Source organism: Sus scrofa, chromosome 5, assembly GCF_054392235.1.
Source record: "Sus scrofa isolate SSC_HxYL_T2T_F1_AM1 chromosome 5, Sscrofa_HxYL_maternal_Yorkshire_Landrace_v2.0, whole genome shotgun sequence".
NCBI lineage: Eukaryota > Metazoa > Chordata > Mammalia > Artiodactyla > Suidae > Sus > Sus scrofa.
Window position 1 is genome coordinate 53,295,854 of NC_139387.1, and position 20,233 is coordinate 53,316,086.

General features: G+C 40.4%; 2 protein-coding genes and 1 long non-coding RNA gene across 20 annotated transcripts in view; 1 reads left to right on the forward strand and 2 right to left on the reverse strand.

Annotated features, from left to right (window-relative positions):
- The window catches only part of ARNTL2 (aryl hydrocarbon receptor nuclear translocator like 2), a 195,791-nt gene extending 194,008 nt beyond the window's left edge, over positions 1 to 1,783 (reverse strand). For 7 of the 9 annotated variants that reach the window (XR_002344063.2, XR_014803683.1, XM_021092151.2 and 4 more), the window contains exon 1: positions 813 to 1,118. Coding sequence is in view for 7 of the 9 variants with exons in the window: in XM_021092151.2 (XP_020947810.1) it covers positions 813 to 849 (37 nt within the window). In the remaining 2 variants the exon portion in view is untranslated. Of the gene's footprint in view, positions 1 to 812; positions 1,119 to 1,628 lie in introns of those variants that run through there. The other 2 variants (XM_084956485.1, XM_084956487.1) reach the window with 2 other exon arrangements.
- On the forward strand, positions 1,161 to 19,830 carry LOC146403366 (uncharacterized). Its single transcript, XR_014803690.1, has 3 exons — positions 1,161 to 1,292; positions 1,678 to 1,766; positions 19,693 to 19,830. It is a non-coding gene; the product is annotated as an uncharacterized LOC146403366 (long non-coding RNA).
- Positions 8,974 to 20,233, reverse strand: part of STK38L (serine/threonine kinase 38 like) — an 84,256-nt gene continuing 72,996 nt past the window's right edge. For 8 of the 10 annotated variants that reach the window (XM_021092163.2, XM_021092164.2, XM_003126421.6 and 5 more), the window contains 7 exons: positions 20,124 to 20,226; positions 19,863 to 19,924; positions 17,469 to 17,586; positions 16,956 to 17,079; positions 15,860 to 15,955; positions 12,742 to 12,833; positions 8,974 to 12,640 (listed from right to left, as the gene is read on the reverse strand). In XM_021092163.2, coding sequence (XP_020947822.1) covers positions 12,513 to 12,640; positions 12,742 to 12,833; positions 15,860 to 15,955; positions 16,956 to 17,079; positions 17,469 to 17,586; positions 19,863 to 19,924; positions 20,124 to 20,226 — 723 coding nt within the window. In that variant the 3' untranslated portion in view covers positions 8,974 to 12,512. Of the gene's footprint in view, positions 12,641 to 12,741; positions 12,834 to 15,859; positions 15,956 to 16,955; positions 17,080 to 17,468; positions 18,761 to 19,270; positions 19,925 to 20,123; positions 20,227 to 20,233 lie in introns of all 10 variants that reach the window. The other 2 variants (XR_014803689.1, XR_014803688.1) reach the window with 2 other exon arrangements.

Sequence of the window (20,233 nt, forward strand, 5' to 3'; positions counted from 1 at the left end):
TTTATGATAAGCGCATAATTATGAGTAGTCCCATGGAAGAAACCACAGAATGTCGCCAGGGAATACGAGAGGAAAAGAGAGCAATGCTTCCAGCTCAAATCACAAAAACTAGCCCCCCCCCCCATATAAAACAAAACAAATTCCACTAGTGGCGTTCCTAAAGTTGAAAGGGCACAAGAGCCGCCTGTCGCTAACAGAGGGCTGTAGTGTGGCAAAATATGACTTTGCAGATTGAGAAAAGCGGGCCTCGCCTGCGGGTCAGACGGCATCGGGTCAGTTTCCGAAGAAGGGAACAGAAGTGAGTCTTTGCAGTTCAGAGGGGATGGGCTCGCAGAGCCCGATCTCGTTCAATGGCTGATGACAACTGGGTTATACAAGAGGAAAATGAAATCCAAGAAGTCTGTGCAGCAGTCCCTGCAGACGTCTAAGTGGGCGCCCAGTGGTCGGCGAGGGTAGGCTGCTCGCCATCACAAGGTGGATGGTCTCTCGCCAGCTCACTTTCACCAAAGCGCCCAGCCCGGGGCCAAAAAAATTGGGCTGCGTGCAGCCCGAAAGCCGGCAGCGATCGCGGGCGTCACTCCCCACCTCCGACTCCAGGGAAGGACTCGCGGGGCGCCGCGCCTCACCTGTGCCGCAACGAACGGCCTGGGCTCCAGAGTCCATCCGAGGTGATGCCAAGTGCGAGGAGAGCCCCCAGCAAATTGCGCCCACCCGGCGTCTCCTGGCCCGCCTCCCGCCCCTCAGCCCAGCCCGAGCGCCCCAAGCACGACGGGCCCAGCTCCCACACCTGGAGTCGCCTGCCACAGCCTCACCTCTCGCCGCCGCCGCCGCCTCCTTTTCCGCCGCCATCGCTGTAGCCACCCGGCCGGCTCCGCAGCCCTGGGGCCGGCAGCATGGAGAGCCCCGGACCCGCCCTGCGCGGGCCCAGGCGGCGGCTCCGGGGCGGGAGCGCGGGCACCCGCGGGGATCTGTCTAGTGCCGCGGCGGCCGCCACTGCAACCCCAGGGCGCGCGGCCAGCGGGCTCTGCAGGCAGTGCAGCCAAAACTCGCCAGCGCGGGGATCTAGGCGCCGCGGGGCCTGGGGCCAGAGAGAGGGACCGCGCGTGGGGCGGAGCCACGGCGGCCCCGCCCCGCCGACCCCTGCGGCTAGAGGCCAAGTGCCGAGAGGTTGACAACGTAGCACCTTGACCCTTTCTGGGAATCCGGCTACTTAAAACAGGTTTTCCCAACCACTTTAAGATTCGTTAGCTGCCTGTTCCAGGGGTTGGAATTGTTTCACTTGGGGGGAAAAGGTAAAGAATGGATGGAGATCATTGCAAGGTGGGAGTTACAGAGCGGGGGAGGAGGACGGCAGCGAGAGCTGGAAGCAGGACGTCTCTGATCCTTTCTCTTTTCTATCAAGGAAGGGCTTAGCTGCAGAGATGAGGGTACGATGACAGAGGGGTCACCGAGGAAGCCGTTTGGGATCCTGCAATGGTAGGGTAAATCCGAAAGCAAGATCACTCCCGTCCCTCGGGTCCCAAGGCTTCCTTGGCTACGGTTTTCTAGTAGAAGTAGTGGAGGAAAGGAACAGCAGAGAAAGCACCAAAGCTTTGCATCAACCAGCCTAAAACTATTAATTTTCCTACCAGTACTCTTCATTACAGCTTCGTAACTAGTTGCTTGTTGTGTCCTCAGGGCTACTTAGGGCCGAACCTGGGCGGGGACGTTGGATGCTTCGGATGGAAGTAGCCAGGACCGGAGCAGGGCACCCGCAGGGCTCTGCGGTGTGTGTGGCGGGGGCGGGGTGGGTGTGGGGGGGAACAGTCTTAATTGGGAACTGGGACTTGATCCTGCTGGAGGTGGAGGGAGATGCTGCCCTCAGTAACACACACAAAGAGACAAATCACTAATCAAAACCATCCTTTTGTCTTTTTTTTTTTTTTTTTTTTTTTTTTTTTGTCTTTTTGAGGGCCGCGCCCGCGGCATATAGAAGTTCCCAGGCTAGGGGTCTAATCAGAGCTGTAGCCGCTGGCCTATGCCAGAGCCACAGTAACGTGGGATCCGAGCCGCGTCTGCAACCTACACCACAGCTCAAGGCAACGCGGATCCTTAACCCAATGAGCGAGGCCAGGGATGGAACCTGCAACCTCATGGTTCCTAGTCGGATTCTTTCCGCTGGGCCACGACGGGCCTCAAAACCAATCTTGAGGGGTTCCCACTGTGGGGCAATGGGTTAAGAACCCCACTGCAGCTGCTAGGTTTGCTGCTGGCCAGAGCAGTGGGTTAAAGGATCCGGCGCTGACCTGACCCAGCTGTAGGGTAGGTCTCAGCTGTGTGGCTAGCATTCAATCCCTGGTCCAGGAACTTCCATCTGCAGGGATGCGGCCATAATAAAAACAAAGTAAAACACACACACACACACACACACACACCATCCTCTTGGAACGCAGCCCGATATCCACCAACACCAACTTATGTGGGCATCTAGAAAAGAAAAATTCCAGAGAGCCTGGCAGATAGTCTTAAAATCTGTTTTGAGGTTTACCAAAATGGAGGCGGGGGGATACTCTTAGACCTGGATGTGTGTTAAATGCCACCTTAAAGACAGAGTGGAATTGCTGGTTGAAATGTATCCTGAAGACTATGTAGACACTGTCCTGCTTACAAAGCATTTCCCTCCTTTATCATCTCAGGTGAGCCTCACAGCAGCCTTTGTGAGGTTGTTAAACACATATAATCCTTGTCTTCTCTGTAGGCAAACAAAAGTTCAGGGATGAGTGTTTTGGCCAGGATCACTCAGATGATAAAAGCCGGATGGTAAATGTCAGGTCGCCTTCTTAGGAATTGATACGTGGTATTATAAGCTTTCGGGTGAATCACTGCAGTCCTCATTTCTTAGAAATGATGATTCACTTCCACCAAAAGCCTGAAAGCCAGAGAAAGGAATGCAGAACCTAAATATAATAGCAGGAAGTCTAATGCACAAGGGGAGGAGACCCATGGATTTCTTGGGGCAAATCATTCTCATAGTTTACTGTGTGTTCCCCCAGTTGTTCAGGTTTAAAATCTACTTTGTACTTTTTTCTTTATGCTCTGGAACTTTACTTTCTAAGACATGCTTTTTTTTTTTTTTAAATGGTAGTTATATTATACCTCATTGAACAAGGCAGAGATAGAGTCACACAGTATCTTGACAAGTGAATAGGAAAGTAATCTCTCATTTCCAACCAGAGGTCTTCTCATAGTTTCTCCTTGGGTAAAATGTTAGCAAAGTGACTTGGAACGTAACTTGCGGAGTGCATGGTATAGTTCTTTCTGGTCAATGCAGTTTCCTTTCCAAAAGCTCAGGAACAGCTTTGCTCTTCAGGAATCATCACTAATCCTGGGGTGGGGGTGGGGGTGGGGTGGGGTCTTAGTTTGTTCAGTAATTTGCTTCACTGTTAAATTCTCAGGCAGGAACAGACTGGCATCAGGAACCACCTGCCTCTCACACTGTAAATCCCTATTCTTAGCCTCCTGCTGGGATCGTAACAATATAACTTAGGAGTCCCCACTGTGGCTCAGTGGGTTAAGAACTCGACTTGTATCCATGAGGATTCAGGTTCAATCCCTGGCCTCTCTCAGTGAGTTAAGGATCCAGCATTGTCACAAGCTGCACATGGGTCACAGAATCAGCTTGGATCCTGAATGGCTGTGGCTGTGGGGTAGATAGGCTGCAGCTGCAGCTCCAATTCAACCCCTAGCCTGGGAACTTTGATATGCCGCAGGTGTGGCCCTAAACAGAAAGGAAAACAAGGAGTTCCCGTCGTGGCTCAGTGGTTAATGAATCCAACTAGGAACCATGAGGTTTCGGGTTCGATCCCTGACCTTGCTCAGTGGGTTAAGGATCCAGCGTTGCTGTGAGCTGTGGTGTAGGTCGAAGATGCGGCTTGGATCCCAAGTTGCTGTGGCTCTGATGTAGGCCGGCAGCAAGAGCTTTGATTAGACCCCTAGAACCTCCATATGCCGAGGTAGCGGCCCAAGAAATGGCAAAGAAGAAAGAAAAAAGAAAAACAAGAACAATGTAGTTAAGTTTGGGGGTTCTTTTAAGGTTGCTTAGATATTTCAATTGGTCCAGGACCACAAAAATCCACCTGCTTCAGAGTGTTAAATTGAAGATACCATTTCCAGTGATGCATTAAAAAAAATAGCAGCTACCCATTAATGAGCTAAGCGACCGAGGAAAATAATTAAATTACTAATATTGAAAAGTATACTTCCTTCCCCATTACTCCCACCCCCCACTCAACATTCTCTGAAGGGTGAATGCTGGGGAAGATTCTTGGATTTGCTGAGCAAGTTGATGAGTGGGAGTGCAATTTGGAGATACACGGGGGCAAATGTTTTTAGAGGGATAGATGAGCCTCTAGTGGGTTTCTGGAACAGGAAAGATCTGCTGGAGCTTGGCTTATGCAGTGGAGGAACAGAAAAGTTAATTGCAGGATGGTATACTATAAAAGAGAGGAAAAGAGGTGGTGGCAGGTACCCCAGGGAGTAGACATTTGAGAAAGATCTTTTAAAAGATTATTTAGGAAGTTTCATTGTGTAAGGCAAACCCTCTTACTTTATTTCCCCGGAAAATAACAACGTTCACAAAAGCTGCATTCCTTTTCAATGCACTCGGAGTTGATTTATGTTATTATTAAAAGTGAAAACATTTGGAGATTGGCCTTAGAGGAAATGTAGGATCACCCACGAAATGGTTATTTCATACGTCTATTCACAAATGTGTGCAGAGCATCTCCACTGTGCCAGGCAGTGCTCTAAATTCTGACTGCAGTACGTCACCCACTGGGCACCCATTACTTTATAGAGATGTTCTCACAACCTTCAATGAGGCAGATGTTATTTCATTTTAGAAAAGACCAACAAGTGTCCATTTTCCTTTAGCTCAGTAGTTCTCCAAGTTGGATTGAGACTGTGCAGAAGTTCTGACCCACCTCAGAAATTCTGATTCAGTAGGTCTCTGGTGAGACACCTTAATCCTTACTTCAAATGAGCACCCTCACTGATTTTTTAAACAGTTGCTCTGAGTACTCCAGGAAATATTGGTTCGACTTGTCAAAAATGAATTTTCTTAAAGCTAGGTTGCTGCAGGGGGTAAGGTGTGTGTGTGTGTGTGTGTGTGTGTGTGTGTGTGTGTGTGTGTGTATTTCTGTAAGCCATGAGGATGGAAGTAGCAATAAACTAAAATTCTGAGAAAAATACAGGGAGAACAGAACTTAAGAGGGAATACTATAACAAGGTGCCACCTCATATGGGTCAGAATGGCTAACAAGTAAGTCTACAAATAACAAATGCTGGAGAGGGTGTGGAGAAAAGGGAACCCTCCTTCACTGTGGTGGGAATGTAAATTGGTACAACCACTATGGAAAACAGCATGGAGGTACCTCAGAAAACTAAATATAGAACTAACATATGATCCAGCATTCCCTCTCCTGGGCCTATATCAGGACAAAACTTTTGTTCAAAAAGATACATGGACCCCTATGTTCATTGCAGCACTATTCACAATAGCCAAAACATGGAAAAAACCTAAATGTCCACTGACAGTTGAATGAAGATATGGTACATATACACAATGAAATACTACTCAGCCATAAAAAGAACAAAATAATGCCACTTGCCGCAACATGGATGAAACTAGAGTTTCTCATACTAAGCGAAATAAGTCAGAAAGAGAAAGACAAATACCGTATGATATCACGTATATCTGGAATCTAGTATATGGCACAAATGAACCTATCTACAGAAAAGAAACAAACTCATGGACATGGAGAACAGACTTGTGGTTGCCAAGGGGGAAGGGGAGAGAGTGGGATGGACTGGGAGTTGGGGTTTGGTAGATGCAAACTATTGCATTAGGAGTGAACAAGTAATGAAATTCTGTTGTATAGCACAGGGAACCATATCTAGTCACTTGGGATGGAACATGATGGAGGATAATGTGAGAAAAAGAATATATATATATATATGTGTAACTGGGTCACTTTGCTATACAGCAGAAACTGACAGGACACTGTAAATCAACTCTAATAAAAAAATCTTTAAAAGAAAAAAAAAGATGAGGGAGGAGTTTGTGCAGTTGCTTATTTTTGCCTTAGAGATTATGCATTTGTCCATGTATGTAGGTATCAAAAGATGAACCAATTTTTACTTTTGCAAGTTTTGGATACTCTGTCTGCAAGTGGGCCCTCCTTAATGCCCCGCCCTGCCCCTTTGTATAGAATTGTACAGGAGAGTTCTTCAAGTTCTGCTCATGATTATCTAATCCAAGAGGACTAGAAAGGCAAAGGACAATTTCCCTTTCCTGTTAATGGGTTTCTCCCACTGGCAGAGACCACAAGTCATCCTACATTTAAGGGTTTCACAAGGAATGTTTTAGTATGAACAGTAAGTTCAGAGATAACTTTGTCGTGGTTAGCACAACCTCCTGAGCAATTTTTGTTTCTATTCATCACAGCCCATCGTCCCAAGTTAAACAAAGCAGTTGAGTTAATAACGATTAGGCCAGTCACTGTGATGAGGTCCACACCTGGCTGGATCTTTAGGGGAAGTTGATGAGGGTCCCTGTAGTAATATAACAGTAGCACTAAAATGACCACACCCTGGTCACTGGGTGAGATGCCCACTGTTTGTATGATGTTGGGAAACCCACCCCTATTCTTGGTTCTCTGAAGGACAAGAAAGCTGGGATCCCAGAAGTTGAGCCATGGTCTAGCATGGTCTAGTGTACCCAGTCCTCCTATTGATGGGTCAGGAAAGACATTAATGGAGCAGCCTTCAGTTTATATATAGGCAATGGCAGAACCAGCAACAAAATCCAGGGGCAGGGCTTCGGATAAGAACCATTGCTGGAGTTCCTGTCATGGCTCAGTGGTTAACAAATCCAACTAGGAACCATGAGGTTTCGGGTTCGATCCCTGGCCTTGCTCAGTGGGTTAAGGATCCGGTGTTGCCGAGAGCTGTGGTGTAGTTCGCAGACGCAGCTCACATCCCGAGTTGCTGTGGCTCTGGTGTAGGCTGGCGGCTACAGCTCCGATTCGACCTCTAGCCTGGGAAACTCCATATGCCACAGGAGCGGCCCAAGAAATGGCAAAAAAACAAAACAAAATAAAAGAACCATTGCTATAAACTTGTGTGGCACCCTTTTGATTATCTTGGAGGTTAACGCCCATTTGGTTCTGCTATCAGGTGGCTATAAGCTTTAGGTTAGCCTCGCTTTGGTACCAGGGATATGAATCCTGCTTAATTTTTTTTTTTTTTTTTTTGTCTTTTTAGGACCACATCCACAGCGTATGGAAGTTTCCAGGCTAGGGGTGGAATCGGAGCTGTAGCTGCTGGCCTACACCACAGCCACAGCAACACTAGATACCCACTGAGGAGCAAGGCCAGGGATTAAACCTGCATCTTCATGGATACTAATCCAGTTCGTTACCACTGAGCCACAATGGGAACTCCCCTCCTTAGTTTTAAATCCATCACCAGGCCAGGTACTGCGGTAGTAATGGATAGACGACATAATCATGGCCAACAAATGTGGGGAGGTACTATGCTTAGAATGCTTCTGGAAAAGATCTTCCTTGTTCTTAAAGGAAAAAAATGATGATCAATAGTTTCTCTTTTTAAAGGCTTGCTGCATGAAGATTTGATGCTGGGAGTCCCTAAAGCCATCTAGCTCCTCTGAGAAAATAAGACTAAGGACAAAGGCAACACTCTGAGGATGATAAAAGGAAAAAGATGAGAAGAACCTATATTCTTGCTGTTGTTGAGATGCTACATTGACTGTTCTGGAAGGTCCCTATCTTGGGTCTTAGTGTTAACATGAGATACTCATTTTCCTCACTGTTGAAGCCATTTTTACTTGCATCTTCTGATACAGTCAAAAGCATCCAAAGTGAAAACTATTGTCATGAGCTTCCCATGTGTTTTTCTGAGGTCTAGAAGCATAGGAGGTAATTTGTCAGTGAAGTATGCTCCATGATTGGGGGAAAGGGAAGGACACCATTCTTGGGTTCGAGAGCAATTTATTACCTGTGTTTGGCTTAAGTCATGCTCAGCCTCATGTTCAGTATCTGCAAAATGATAGTAATTATGTTTATGTCACAGAGTAGTAAAAACCAAAATGAATAATATAAGGAAAAGCCCTTTGTATACCAGTGTAAATTCTTTTAATCACAAGTTGCTTTTGAAAGAAGGTGAATGTAGAGTGTCCAAGTTTGCTCTAAAGTCCAAATTTGGATGTTCAATGTTCTCACCATTTTGTCTTAACAAAGGGCATACAGAAAGGATGTCAGTCAGGGAAGAACTGGGAGCATGGCTAGGATGGGCAGGGTTCTGACTGGCTCTCTCTGAGCTCAGAAGAAAGAGCATCAGGATTAATGATCAATCGGTGTCTTCCATGGGACAGATGTAGTAGTAACCAGGGCACTTATATCACTAGTTTCCACGCTATTTTGAGGTATTTTCAATTTAATTTTCTTTTCTTTCTTTCCGTTTTTTTAAATGGCTGCACTTGTGGCATATGGAAGTTTCCAGGCTAAGGGTCAAATCAGAACCACAGCAGCTGGCCTACGACAGCCACAGCAACATGGAATCCAAGCCACGTCTGCAACCTCCACCACAGCTGACAGCAACACTGGATCCTTAACCCACTGAGCAAGGCCAGGGGTCGAACCATAATGGGAACTCCTTCAATTTAATTTTGAGGCATTTTCATATTAGTTCTGCCTGCTACCTGGCTTTGTTCTGGTGGGGTAATTGCATATAAACTTTTACAACTATCTTGATGGTTCAAACCTAACACAATAGAAAGCTGAAATATTTATTTTGATCTTCATGTGATCTTTAAGTGTAAAAGTTGGATATATTCACAAAAAGGTCTTTCTGGAATTTTGGATAACACCTACCTCAAAACTGGAAAATAAAACCAAAAAACCTCACCAAGAGAAATATTATAAACATAGTTTTTATTCTTTTCTTTCCTTCAATGCAAAAGGCCTCATGCCACCAAAACATTTCTTTGAAACTCAGTAACTGAACATAGAACTCAACAGCCTGATGATTATTGTTCCAGACAACTGCTGAATAATTTATATTGCTTTTTAAAAAATAACTTAAGATTATTACTATTCATTCCTTTTTAAAGCAGTAATATCTTCCTCACATTTTTTCATAAAAATCTAAAATATTTCTAGTAATCCCCAGTGTCTTATATTTATATTTGTTCCAAGTGTTTGTTTCATTAAAGTTTTCCAGAAATAAGTGCACTTCTACATAGAAAATAAAATTTAAATAAAGACAAGAGGAAATAATCATGGTTGTAGCAAAATGGTTATGCTGAATGTTCTGAATCTTAGCAATTCCAGGAGAGAATGTGTTTACAGCCAGGGACCCCTCTACTGATTAAAATCTCAATTCATTTATTTGGAGATCACTGATGAATGGATAGCTGTTTCTCCTACCAAGATACTGATGGAGTAATTGTCTAAAGGTTTTCTACAATAAAACACAAAAAATAAATGTACTTTAAAATATTTTAAGATTTACAAATTTATACAAAGATATACACATGTTTAAAAAACAGAAAAAGTATGCTATTATAGAAATAAATGGAACCTTATCTTAAGCCTTAGCAACCAAAGAAAGTTTTAAATATTTCACACTTGTTATTTTCCATTCAACGAATAGCTTATTAAATCAGGTATATATTCCGTTCAGAAAAGGTTGATTTATAAGAAATTCCCTATTTCAGATAGCACTACACTTCAATAACTATAAAGATTTAAAGCCATGTTAATGAGAAAAGCATAAAAGAAAAATAACATAACTTGCTTTAATACAAAGGGTTTTGTTTAATAAAAAAATCAAAGTCTACATTAAATCAGGAAATCAATAAATCTGAATTACACAAGATTTCTATATACTTAGAAAAACCAAAAACACACACAGTTTATAACAAAACTCTTTAATTCAAAATAGAGTCTAATTTAAAGAAAACGTCATTACGCTCGGTTGATTAGATAGGGTTTTGTCATTTAAATTAAATGGTTCACCTGAAATATGGGAAGTATATAATAGAGAAAATTCAATCTCAAGGGTACTTTGCAAATTATCTAGCTAATTTGCATCATGAATCAAATTCTTAGCTTCCAAAGGGCAGACACAGTCTTTAATTGCTTTTAGATAGGCACTTAAGAAATGCTTTTGATGAGGAGGAAACCCCAAAGATTATGAATCACTCTATTAACTCTAGGGAAAAATGAGTCTCTAAACAAAGTAAACTTTCCATAACTGCCCTTCCATTGCCAAGAAATCATAACTATTCCCAAGTTCTCCGTAGTAATAAGGAAGAAGATGGAAACTGAAATGCTCCACTCTTATTCAATTAAAAGGTAAACTTAGGTGATTCAGCTCCTTTACATCAATCTCTCTAACTTGAATTAATGAAAAAGTGTTTACACTAGAATAGTTACCAAATTAGAACCAGAGAATATTATAATTTCCTCTTACCCATTCACTATCACACTAACAAAACAGTCTTTAAAAAAGGGGGTGGGGTGGGGAGGATGAGAAAATCTCATAAAACAGAGCAGAAGTTAAAAAGATTGTTTTAAAATTAGAGGCAGTTATAATCAGAAAAACCAGAATTAGCCAAATTGAGAAACCCTGGAATTTTAATAGTTCTCTCTCCTTACTCAGTCACATGATCCAAACCAAAAAAAAGGAGATGAAGTCTTAAATGAACACATAATAAGTATCAAACAAATACAAGGGAGGGAGGGAGGGAGGCAGAGGAAAAGGAAGGAAAGGGAACGAAGGGGAGAACAGGGCCGGAAGAAAACCCAGGACGACCTTATTGAAACACTGTGGAGCTCTCTAGCAAAAGCAGCAACATCTATAAAACCTTTTGCAGATTTGCATAATGATCCTATGCAATTCTCCATTAAGGACATCCTACAAATAAATTACTTTAGATTCTCATGGCAGATCATTTGTAATGGTTATGCTGTTGTACCTTCGAGTCAACCAATGAGCAGTTAAGACAAACTTAAGACATTCTTTAGATACTCCTTCACTAGTACTGATGAAACCAAAACCTCAGAGAGTTGTTTTAAAATTAAGATGTCAAGCTAGCAAAGACTATTTAACTCTTAGGAAACTACTCAAAGGATTTGATGCGGACATCATCTCCCCCACCCTCGAATCACAGCCTCCCTGGCCTGCTTTTACTTCCTTAATTCCATTTGCATTAACCACAGTGATGCAGCTAAACATGAACAGTGCTGCCCTTGAATGAGCTGACCTCTCTGGAAGATCTGAAGGCAGCATTTCCGCAGGACAGTAAACTTCTCCTCAGCTGTGGACATCCACTCTGTTCAGGATCTTTGGTACATTTGGAGTATAAGAAAATAATGGCACAATAATACAAGAACTATCAAAGGAAACAGTTTCGTCAAAAGAAATAAAAGGTAACCAGCCATGATATGTTACAGCTTTCTAGAAAACCAAAGTACATAGCTCTTTGTTTTCTACAAGTCCATTTACATGATCAGAAGTTTGACATTTAAAAAAATAGTTTAATAAAAATACACTAGGTCTACAAGCAGCCTTCATGGTCATTTCTTAAATTCAACTCACCATAATCAAATGAAAATAATGCCAAGTCCTCTGGTTAAAAAAAGAAGTCCTCTTGTCACAAGAAAAGCAATTTACATTTTATATCATACAGTACATCTCCCTATGAGTATACAGACTACGTATATAAAGGTCATCAGTATTTCTGAATGCAAAGTAAAGCATATTAGTGGAGTGCTTGAGTGAAGGTGTCAAACTTCCTCCTTGGTAGAAACTTGTCACTCCCTACTGTGGAGTTGGTGTAATAACACGATGATAAACTCTATATTTAAATAACCAGTGTATTTCCTTTTTAAAATTTCTTAAAACCATTACAGAAATTGTCTTTAAATATATTCTGTAGATGTTCAAACCAATAGGGCAAGTGTTCTAATACCAACTATGGAAGATGGCTTTTATTGATTCTCTAGACCCATAAGACTTGGAGTAAAACAGCAATACTGCAGTGTTACCTACAGATTAGCCTATGTTGCTTGAAATGATATGTGTTTCTCCTGAATTGATTAGAGGTGTTACAGTACAAAGCTACAGCACACACAGGCAGAATGGACCTTAATACGCATGTAGGCAGTGCAGTTAGAAAGGGATGTATGTTTCTTTTTATTCCAGTACCTTCATATAATAAAGTTAACAAAAAATAATAAAATATTAAAAAAAAAAAAAAAAAAAGCCAGCTGGCACTGCCAACCAATTCCTGTAGTAGTCTTAGAAATCCTAATCCTGTAGAATTTCCTCCTGTAGTCAGAAGCACCACCGTCTTCGGGAGTATTTCAGTGTATTGTTTATCTACGCCAAGCAAGCCTGGTGATGCAGCTACCTGAGTTCTCCTGGTTGTGAGCGAATGTGATCTTCATTCATAACTTCCCAGCTTTCATGTAGGTGGGGATAGAGCCACGCTGAGTCAACCCTTCAAACCTTTTATAGGTATAATTGAGAAAAACCCAGTCTTTGGATTTATAGTCCGGTTCCGTGCTGTTTGGCACTAGAAAGATGGAAAAATTAACCAAAAGTAAATGAATTTCACTAGTGAAAGATGCCCTCATAGACTTTTAATAGTGTTAATTGTGTTATAGATTGTCTTACCTGGTTGTAAAATATCAGATTCAGGGAAGTCATCAAAATTTGATGTATCATCAATGCTTTTGATTTCTATAGGGATTGCTGCTGGTCTTTCCCTATAAAAAGATATAAAATAACCATGGTAAATTTTTTTGAACTCAGTTTCCCAAAACATAGTTCTACTTGCAAATTCTGCACACTGTTATGTAGACATTGGAAGAGCCAGGAAAATTTATTATGGATTTGGAAATACCTGTTAGTTAAGTGGATTTTATAATTGAGTATAATTTTTTATTAAAATATTATTTACTTTGAATTTTTATTTCTTTGTACTAAGACTTCTCATGCTATTTTTTCAAGTGGAAAAACAAAAGTTAATGACAGGGAAGGTAGACCAAAAGAGATTTTTATTGAAAAAATTGTATCACTATATAAAGTATCCTAGATAGTGTGGAGACTGGATCCTACCTAATTAATTCAGGAATGGAATTCTCTTAGCAAAGGATCAAAAAATCAAAAGTCATTTGGGAAAATAAGGGGCTCAAAGTATGAAGGGATGACACATTTGTGATGAAATCTGAATCCAGAAACTTCTTAACCATTTAAATATCAAGGGGTCAGCCATATTAGGTTTAAAAAATAAGTCATGAAAATGCCTTTGTATGATGCTAAAAACAGCTAAAAGAAAATATCAATTTTTATTGCTTCTACTTTTTCAGCAAGTACTTACTGGATCTATTAGGTGATAAGTTTACATAATTATGTAAAAGCATGTATACATTTTTCCCAAAATTGTTCTAACCTTTTTATACTTAATGCACTAACTTAATACATTTACTTTAGTTTAGCGTAAAGAAGCATAGATCAGGGTGCCCTGAGATGTAATCTCTTATTGACAAGCAGTATGACCTCAGGTACTGTGACTGTTCCCTCATATAAAACCAAGAGACTGGACTGGTAGTCTCTAAACATCCTTTCAACTGGAACAAGGCGGGAATCATAGTTCTGCCCAATGAGATGATGTACGGACAGTATGATATGGTGCAGCAGTTAAGAGTCAGGACTCCAGAGTCAAATTGCCTGGGTCTAATTCTAGTTAGCGGTTCTGGCTAGTTCATTTACTAGCTGAGGCGCTGCTGGCACATTACTTCTTTGTGCCTTAGTTTCCTCTGTAAAGTAGGGATAATAATAGAACTTATAAGGTTTATTATGAGGCTAAGATGAGAAATACTTAGATCAGTGCTGGGCAGATAGTAAATGATCCCCTAAATTGGCTATACTCAGGTAGAGTGCCCAGCACATCTTAGGAGCGCCAGTGAAGATCTCCAGTGAAGTGACATATAAGCTGTCTTCAAAGTGTAAAGGGAAGGGGGAGGAGGGGCAGGGGCTGGGGCAGGAGCAAGGGCCAGGAGGTGTGAGTTTCCGTCAGAATGAACTGCATATGACAGAGCCCTGAGGAGGGAGAAAAGGGCAGGACCCTGCAAGATGCAGCTTGTAGAGATGAGGCAAAAGCCACACTCCACAGCCTGAAAAGCAGTTAAGGATCCTTAGTTTTATTTTAAGTACAAAGAGAAGGAAGAAAACAGCATGATCAGATTTGTTTCTAAACTGTTGCTGTGTGGAGAAGAGACCAGAACCACTTTGAAGTGAAGGTAGTCTGGCTGCAAAGTGAATAAAGGCCAGTGTTCACAACAAACACAAAGGAATTCTTAAAAGTTATTTGTATGATACAACTTTTCCCACAATGCTTAAAAGAGGGACTGTGCATTTTTACAAGTTAATCAAGGAGACACAGTATGGTAATACTAAGAGAAAGGACAAAAATGAGGGGTTACAGTGTCAAATGTAAATACATCTTTGTTGTGCTAACAACCTTCATCATGTAACTCTGTCGAAATCTATATGTGCTTTTTCCTTAAAGTGGACCTTCGATAAAAGGAGTCATTTAGCTATAGCCACTATAGTCCCACTCATTTACATAATCCAGAAAACACTGACTTAATACCATTATTGAACGACCCTATGACCTGGCAATCCCACTGTTGGGCATATATCCAGACAAAACTTTCCTTGAAAAAGACACATGCACCTGGGAGTTCCCGTTGTGGCTCAGTGGTTAACGAATCTGACTAGGAACCATGAGGTTGCGGGTTCGATCCCTGGCCTTGCTCAGTGGGTTAAGGATCCGGCATTGCTGTGAGCTGTGGTGTAGGTTGCAGACGCGGCTTTGATCTGTCGTTGCTGTGGCTTTGGGGTAAACCGGCAGCTACAGCTCCAACTAGACCCCTAGCCTGGGAACCTCCATATGCCGAGGGAAGTGGCCCTAGAAAAGGCAAAAAGACCAAAAAAAAAAAAGACACATGCACCCGTATAATGCAGCACTATTCATTGCAGCACTATTCACAATAGCCAAGACATGGAAACAACTCAAATGTCCATCAACAGATGACTGGATTAGGAAGATGTGATATATATATATATACATATATATACATATATATATATATATATACACACACACACACACACACAATGGAATACTACTCAGCCATCAAAAAAGATCAAAATACTGCCATTTACAGCAACATGGATGGAACTAGAGACTCTCATACTGAGTGAAGTAAACCAGAAAGAGAAAGACAAATACCATATGATATCACTTATATCTGGAATCTAATATAAGGCACAAATGAATCTTTCCACAGAAAAGAAAATCATGGACTTGAAGAATAGACTCATGGTTGCCAAGGGAGAGGGGGAGGGAGTGGGGTGGTTGGGGAGCTTGGGGTTAATAAATACAAACTATTGCCTTTGGAATGGATTAGCAATGAGATCCTGCTATGCAGTACTGGGAACTGTGTTTAGTCACTTATGATGGAGCATGATAATGTGAGAAAATAGAATGTACACATGTACGTGTAACTGGGTCACCATGCTGTACAGTAGAAAAAAAAATATTGTATTGAGGAAATAACGATTAAAAAAATTAAAATTATAAAAGGTCAAAAGTTAAAAAAAAAAAAAACGTTATCAAGTGTTACTTTTTGTATTTAATCTAGCAGAATCTGAGACAAATAAATCGCTAAATCTAAGTACAAAAATTTTTCTGCAGACCTCTTCCACTCAAAGCCTATAAACATACCTGATGTGCCCCCAATCTACACCTTCAAAAAAAGAATGACCTTTTATTTCTTCTACTCCACCATTCCCAATTCTGTTTTCAGAATCAATACAAAACCTAGAAAATGGAAACAGAAATTAGCAGGTGCAAATTACACCTAAAATACTCTATTTGCATTATTTCAAACATTTCAATTTTTTTTCTCTTCACTGAAGTTAATTCTGTTTATTGTGGAAAATGTGGGAGAAAACAGAAATCATCTATAACTGTCCCAGACATAACTACCATAAACCAGTCTGAAGCCATTTCCTTCCAGTCTTTTATTATAATTTCAAAAATATTGTGTTGATAAGTTACCACTTTAGGACTAATTTTTTCCACTATATACTGAGAACATTTCCCAAAGTCATTCAATATTTTCCTATAACTTCATTTTCTAAAATTTATACATAGAAGCACTTCAATTTATTTCACCAGTCCACTATTGTTCAACATAGATGGTTTTCAATGTTTCATTACTAAAAATAGTATCAAGATAACATATTATACCTAAATCTTTACACACATCTGATTATCCACGAAATTCCTAGAAGTACAAGCGCTAGGTCAAAGGTCATAGACAGTTTGAAGATTTTTTTTTTTTTTATAATATGCTGCCAATGGGCTATTCCCATAGGTTGTACCAATTTATATTCCTTCCAGCCCTTTCACACAAGAACTGACAAACATCATCTTAGTTGAGAAACAGAATGGAATCTTTTGCTTAGAAAAGTTTTCGTATATAGACTTTTGTGACATGAACTGTTACTCACAACTTATTTTCTCTTTAGGGGATAAGATCATTGCATTCTAAGAGGAGTGACCTTTGAAACAATATAAGACCTCTTCCCTTTTCTTAGCTCTTACTTTTTTTCCTGAATACTTCCTTTTAAGAGTCTGCATTTAAAAACAAAGAAAACAAAACAAAACAAAAAACAAACCACCTTTTTTTGTTGATCTGTTTGACTATATTGATCTCCTTTTCCTCCCACAGAGGCTGGAATGGGCAAATTAGTCTTTTAGGTACCTGTGAGGTTTTTAAGATACCGCAGACTTCTCTAGGGACTGAACTACTAACCTAAGAATTAAGTCTTTAGCTTTCTCAGATATAGGCACCTCTGGAGGAAATACCAGAGTTTCTTTCCAGTTCATCACTTTCCTATATGTTTCTTGAGGTGTTTCAGAGCAGAAAGGTGGATATCCTGCATTTCAGAGAAAAACATAAGTGTCATTAGCTTTTATGATCAAAAGCTATGTGTGTCACAAGAATCAAAACAGCCCCAAGTGCTCTACTTAATAAAAAAATACCACCATTCATCAATTTATAATCAAATTGCTAATAAAGTCAAAAAAATAAAGGACGTAAAGCATTGCCCCCCATTTACCCAAAAGGCCATGCAGATACCATTTTGATACACTGGGGTTCTGGTAAATACCCTCTTCCTGAAACAGGATCCCTTAGAGAGCTCACTGATATTTATCACTGTGTATTTAAAGAATACACATGTTTTAACCCATAATAAATGGGTTTGATCAGTAGCACTCATGGAAATTTATATAGCTACGTACAAAAATGAATGACAAAACATACCTATTAGCATTTCATACATAATCACTCCCAAAGACCACCAGTCACACAATTTGTTGTAACCAGTCTGCATGAATACTTCTGGAGCAATATAATCTGGTGTCCCAACTGTGGAATATGCCTGCAAAGGAACAGCTTGTCAAATCAGTGTTCTCTCTATTCTCTCTCTTTTTTTTTTAAGAGCTGAGTATGGCTCACTCCTGGGGAAAAAAAAAACCCAATATATACAGAAGTTAATTTTTCATTTAATACTTGCTTTTATGTTTCTCAGGAATAAGGCTTGGAAGGCATTGAATCAGCTAGTATGCTACTTAAGACATAATTTCTGTCCCCCAAAGAGGTCAACTAAGTTATTTATGTACTTAGCCCTAAATCCATTCAAAAAGAATTAAAAGGTTGTGCCCACAGACCTGGCTTCCCCACTGGTTACTGATGTATTCTCAGGAAAGTTATCCAACCTTTCTAAGCTTCAGCTCCTGCTTCATAAAATTAGAGTATCTGCCCTAACAGAGCTGACATGAGGATGAAACAAGCAAAGGAATGTGTTTGTAAACTACAACCTACTATCTGAATATCAGGTATTTTCATTATAAACTTAAGTCCAGGGCATTGCTTATCCATTAGAAAACAATGCAGTTTTTCATCCTTAATTCATATAAAATCTTACAAAAACTTTAAGGCAATAGTTTTCAACTAAAGGTAGTACTCGAGGGACCATTTTTGACATTTCAGTGACCTGGGAGAGGACATGATTGGCATTTAGGGGGCAGGAGATACAGGCTCTAAAGGAATTTCCTGCCCCCAAATACCATTAGAGCCCCCACTATTTCTCCCATAGGAAACATGAGGTAAGTCATGGTGATGGTCACTAGAATAATAAATGTTGTACATGAATAATCAGCTGTGAATATTCTGTAATCAGAGAGCACAGAATTCTCACCATAACTTTAAGAAGTATTCACTTTTCTTTTAAAAGTAGGAAATAACTGCAATTCTTTTCTTAATTGTAAAAGCTGATCTAAAAGTGACACATATAAAAGGAGAAGGAAGATTTGGTCATTAATGCATAGTTCAAAACATTTAAAAAACATTTTTAGGCATTCCCTTCATGGCTCAGCAGTTAACGAACCCAACTAGGATCCATGAGGATGTGGGTTCGATCCCGGGCCCCACTCAATGGGTTAAGGATCTAGTGTTGCTGTGAGCTGTGATGTAGGTCACAGATGTGGCTCAGATCTCACATTGCTGTGGCTGTGGCACAGGCCGGCAGCTGCAGCTCCAATTCGATCCATAGCCTGGGAACTTCCATATGCCACAGATGCGGCCCTAAAAAAAAAAAAAGAAAGCTTTTAAAAACTTTAAAAAACATCAGAATGCACAAGAAATTTGCACTTATTTCGCCTATTAAGAGAATGAGCTCAAAAATCCAAAATTATGGCAGAATTTAGCAGAACACTGTAAATCAACTATACTTCAATAAAAAAATAAAATAAAAAAAAACCGCAAAGGTCATTGTACTTGCTTTTTGAGGGTATCAGACTCTTGCCTTTCAGTCTGTTTTCCTTCTTGAAGGACTGCTAAATGAGTTTCCCTTCATCACTTGGTTGAATTTAACAAATACTTATAGAGTGTTAATATAACCAGGCATTGTACAAAAAGTCAGGAAATTGAAGTCAAAAGGCACATTCCTAACTTTGACAGTGTTCATGGACCTAGTTAACAGGATAAAGAGAAAAAGGAAAAGGGGCAAACAATTCTAAGATTTGCTAAGTAATGGAGGAGAAATAGTGTGGGGTTAAAAATACAGTGTGGGAACTTCTATATGCTGCACCTGTGGCCCTAAAGAGCAACAACAACAAAAGAACAGTGTTGTTCCACATTAAAGGAGTCATTGATTTTATCTGTGGTAAAGCCTGCTTTCCAAGGTGATTTTGTCTATTTTATTGTAACACTGTTAACATGCCAAATTTTCAATTTAGTTTGTCTATGAAGTTCTTAGAAACACACAACGACTTACTTATGCTGATTGCTATTTGCTGTACCAGGACAGGTAGGGAAAAGAGAACCCTGGAAATTACAAGGCATTTACTACAGTCCCATTCATCTTGATGAGTTTTGTAGAAAGTGCTAATTACTAGTAAACACAGAGATTACATAATTGTAGATATGCTCAATAAAATACTCTGAAGTGAAATCATAAAGTAAAAATCAGTATTTTTCTTTACAGGCAAGGAAATGTTACAGAGAAACTAAGAAAACCGGATGATCCTAGAACAAGCTCAGTTATTGCTACAAAGTAAGAACTCATCGCTGTAAAGATCCAAATTACTAAGCAAACACCAAATGAGAATTTAGGACCAGGGCACAAAATTCTTTCTTCAAAACTTGGCTACTCACCAGTTGTCTCCTGTTCTTCTTCCATGTTTCTGCTTTCCTCTTTGAGTTCATGTTCTGGAATGCTAATTTCAACAAAACAGAATTGTAATCACAAGGGAAAAACTCTCATCAAAAGACAAATTCACACATACGCATTTAAGATACATTGGTTTAAGGAGTGAGGAAAGGGGGAGAAGCTTCAGTCCTCAGCAGTCCTGACTTAAATCAACACAGAAAAAAAAAAAAAAAAACCAAAACCGACAAAAAAAAAATCAGACTTACAGAAGTCACTCGGTGGGTTGTGTGTAAGATTTCTGTAGAATTCAGTCCTATGAGCTTTCTTTAAGCCCGTGCATAAACCAAAATCAGATAATTTTACATGACCCTAAAAG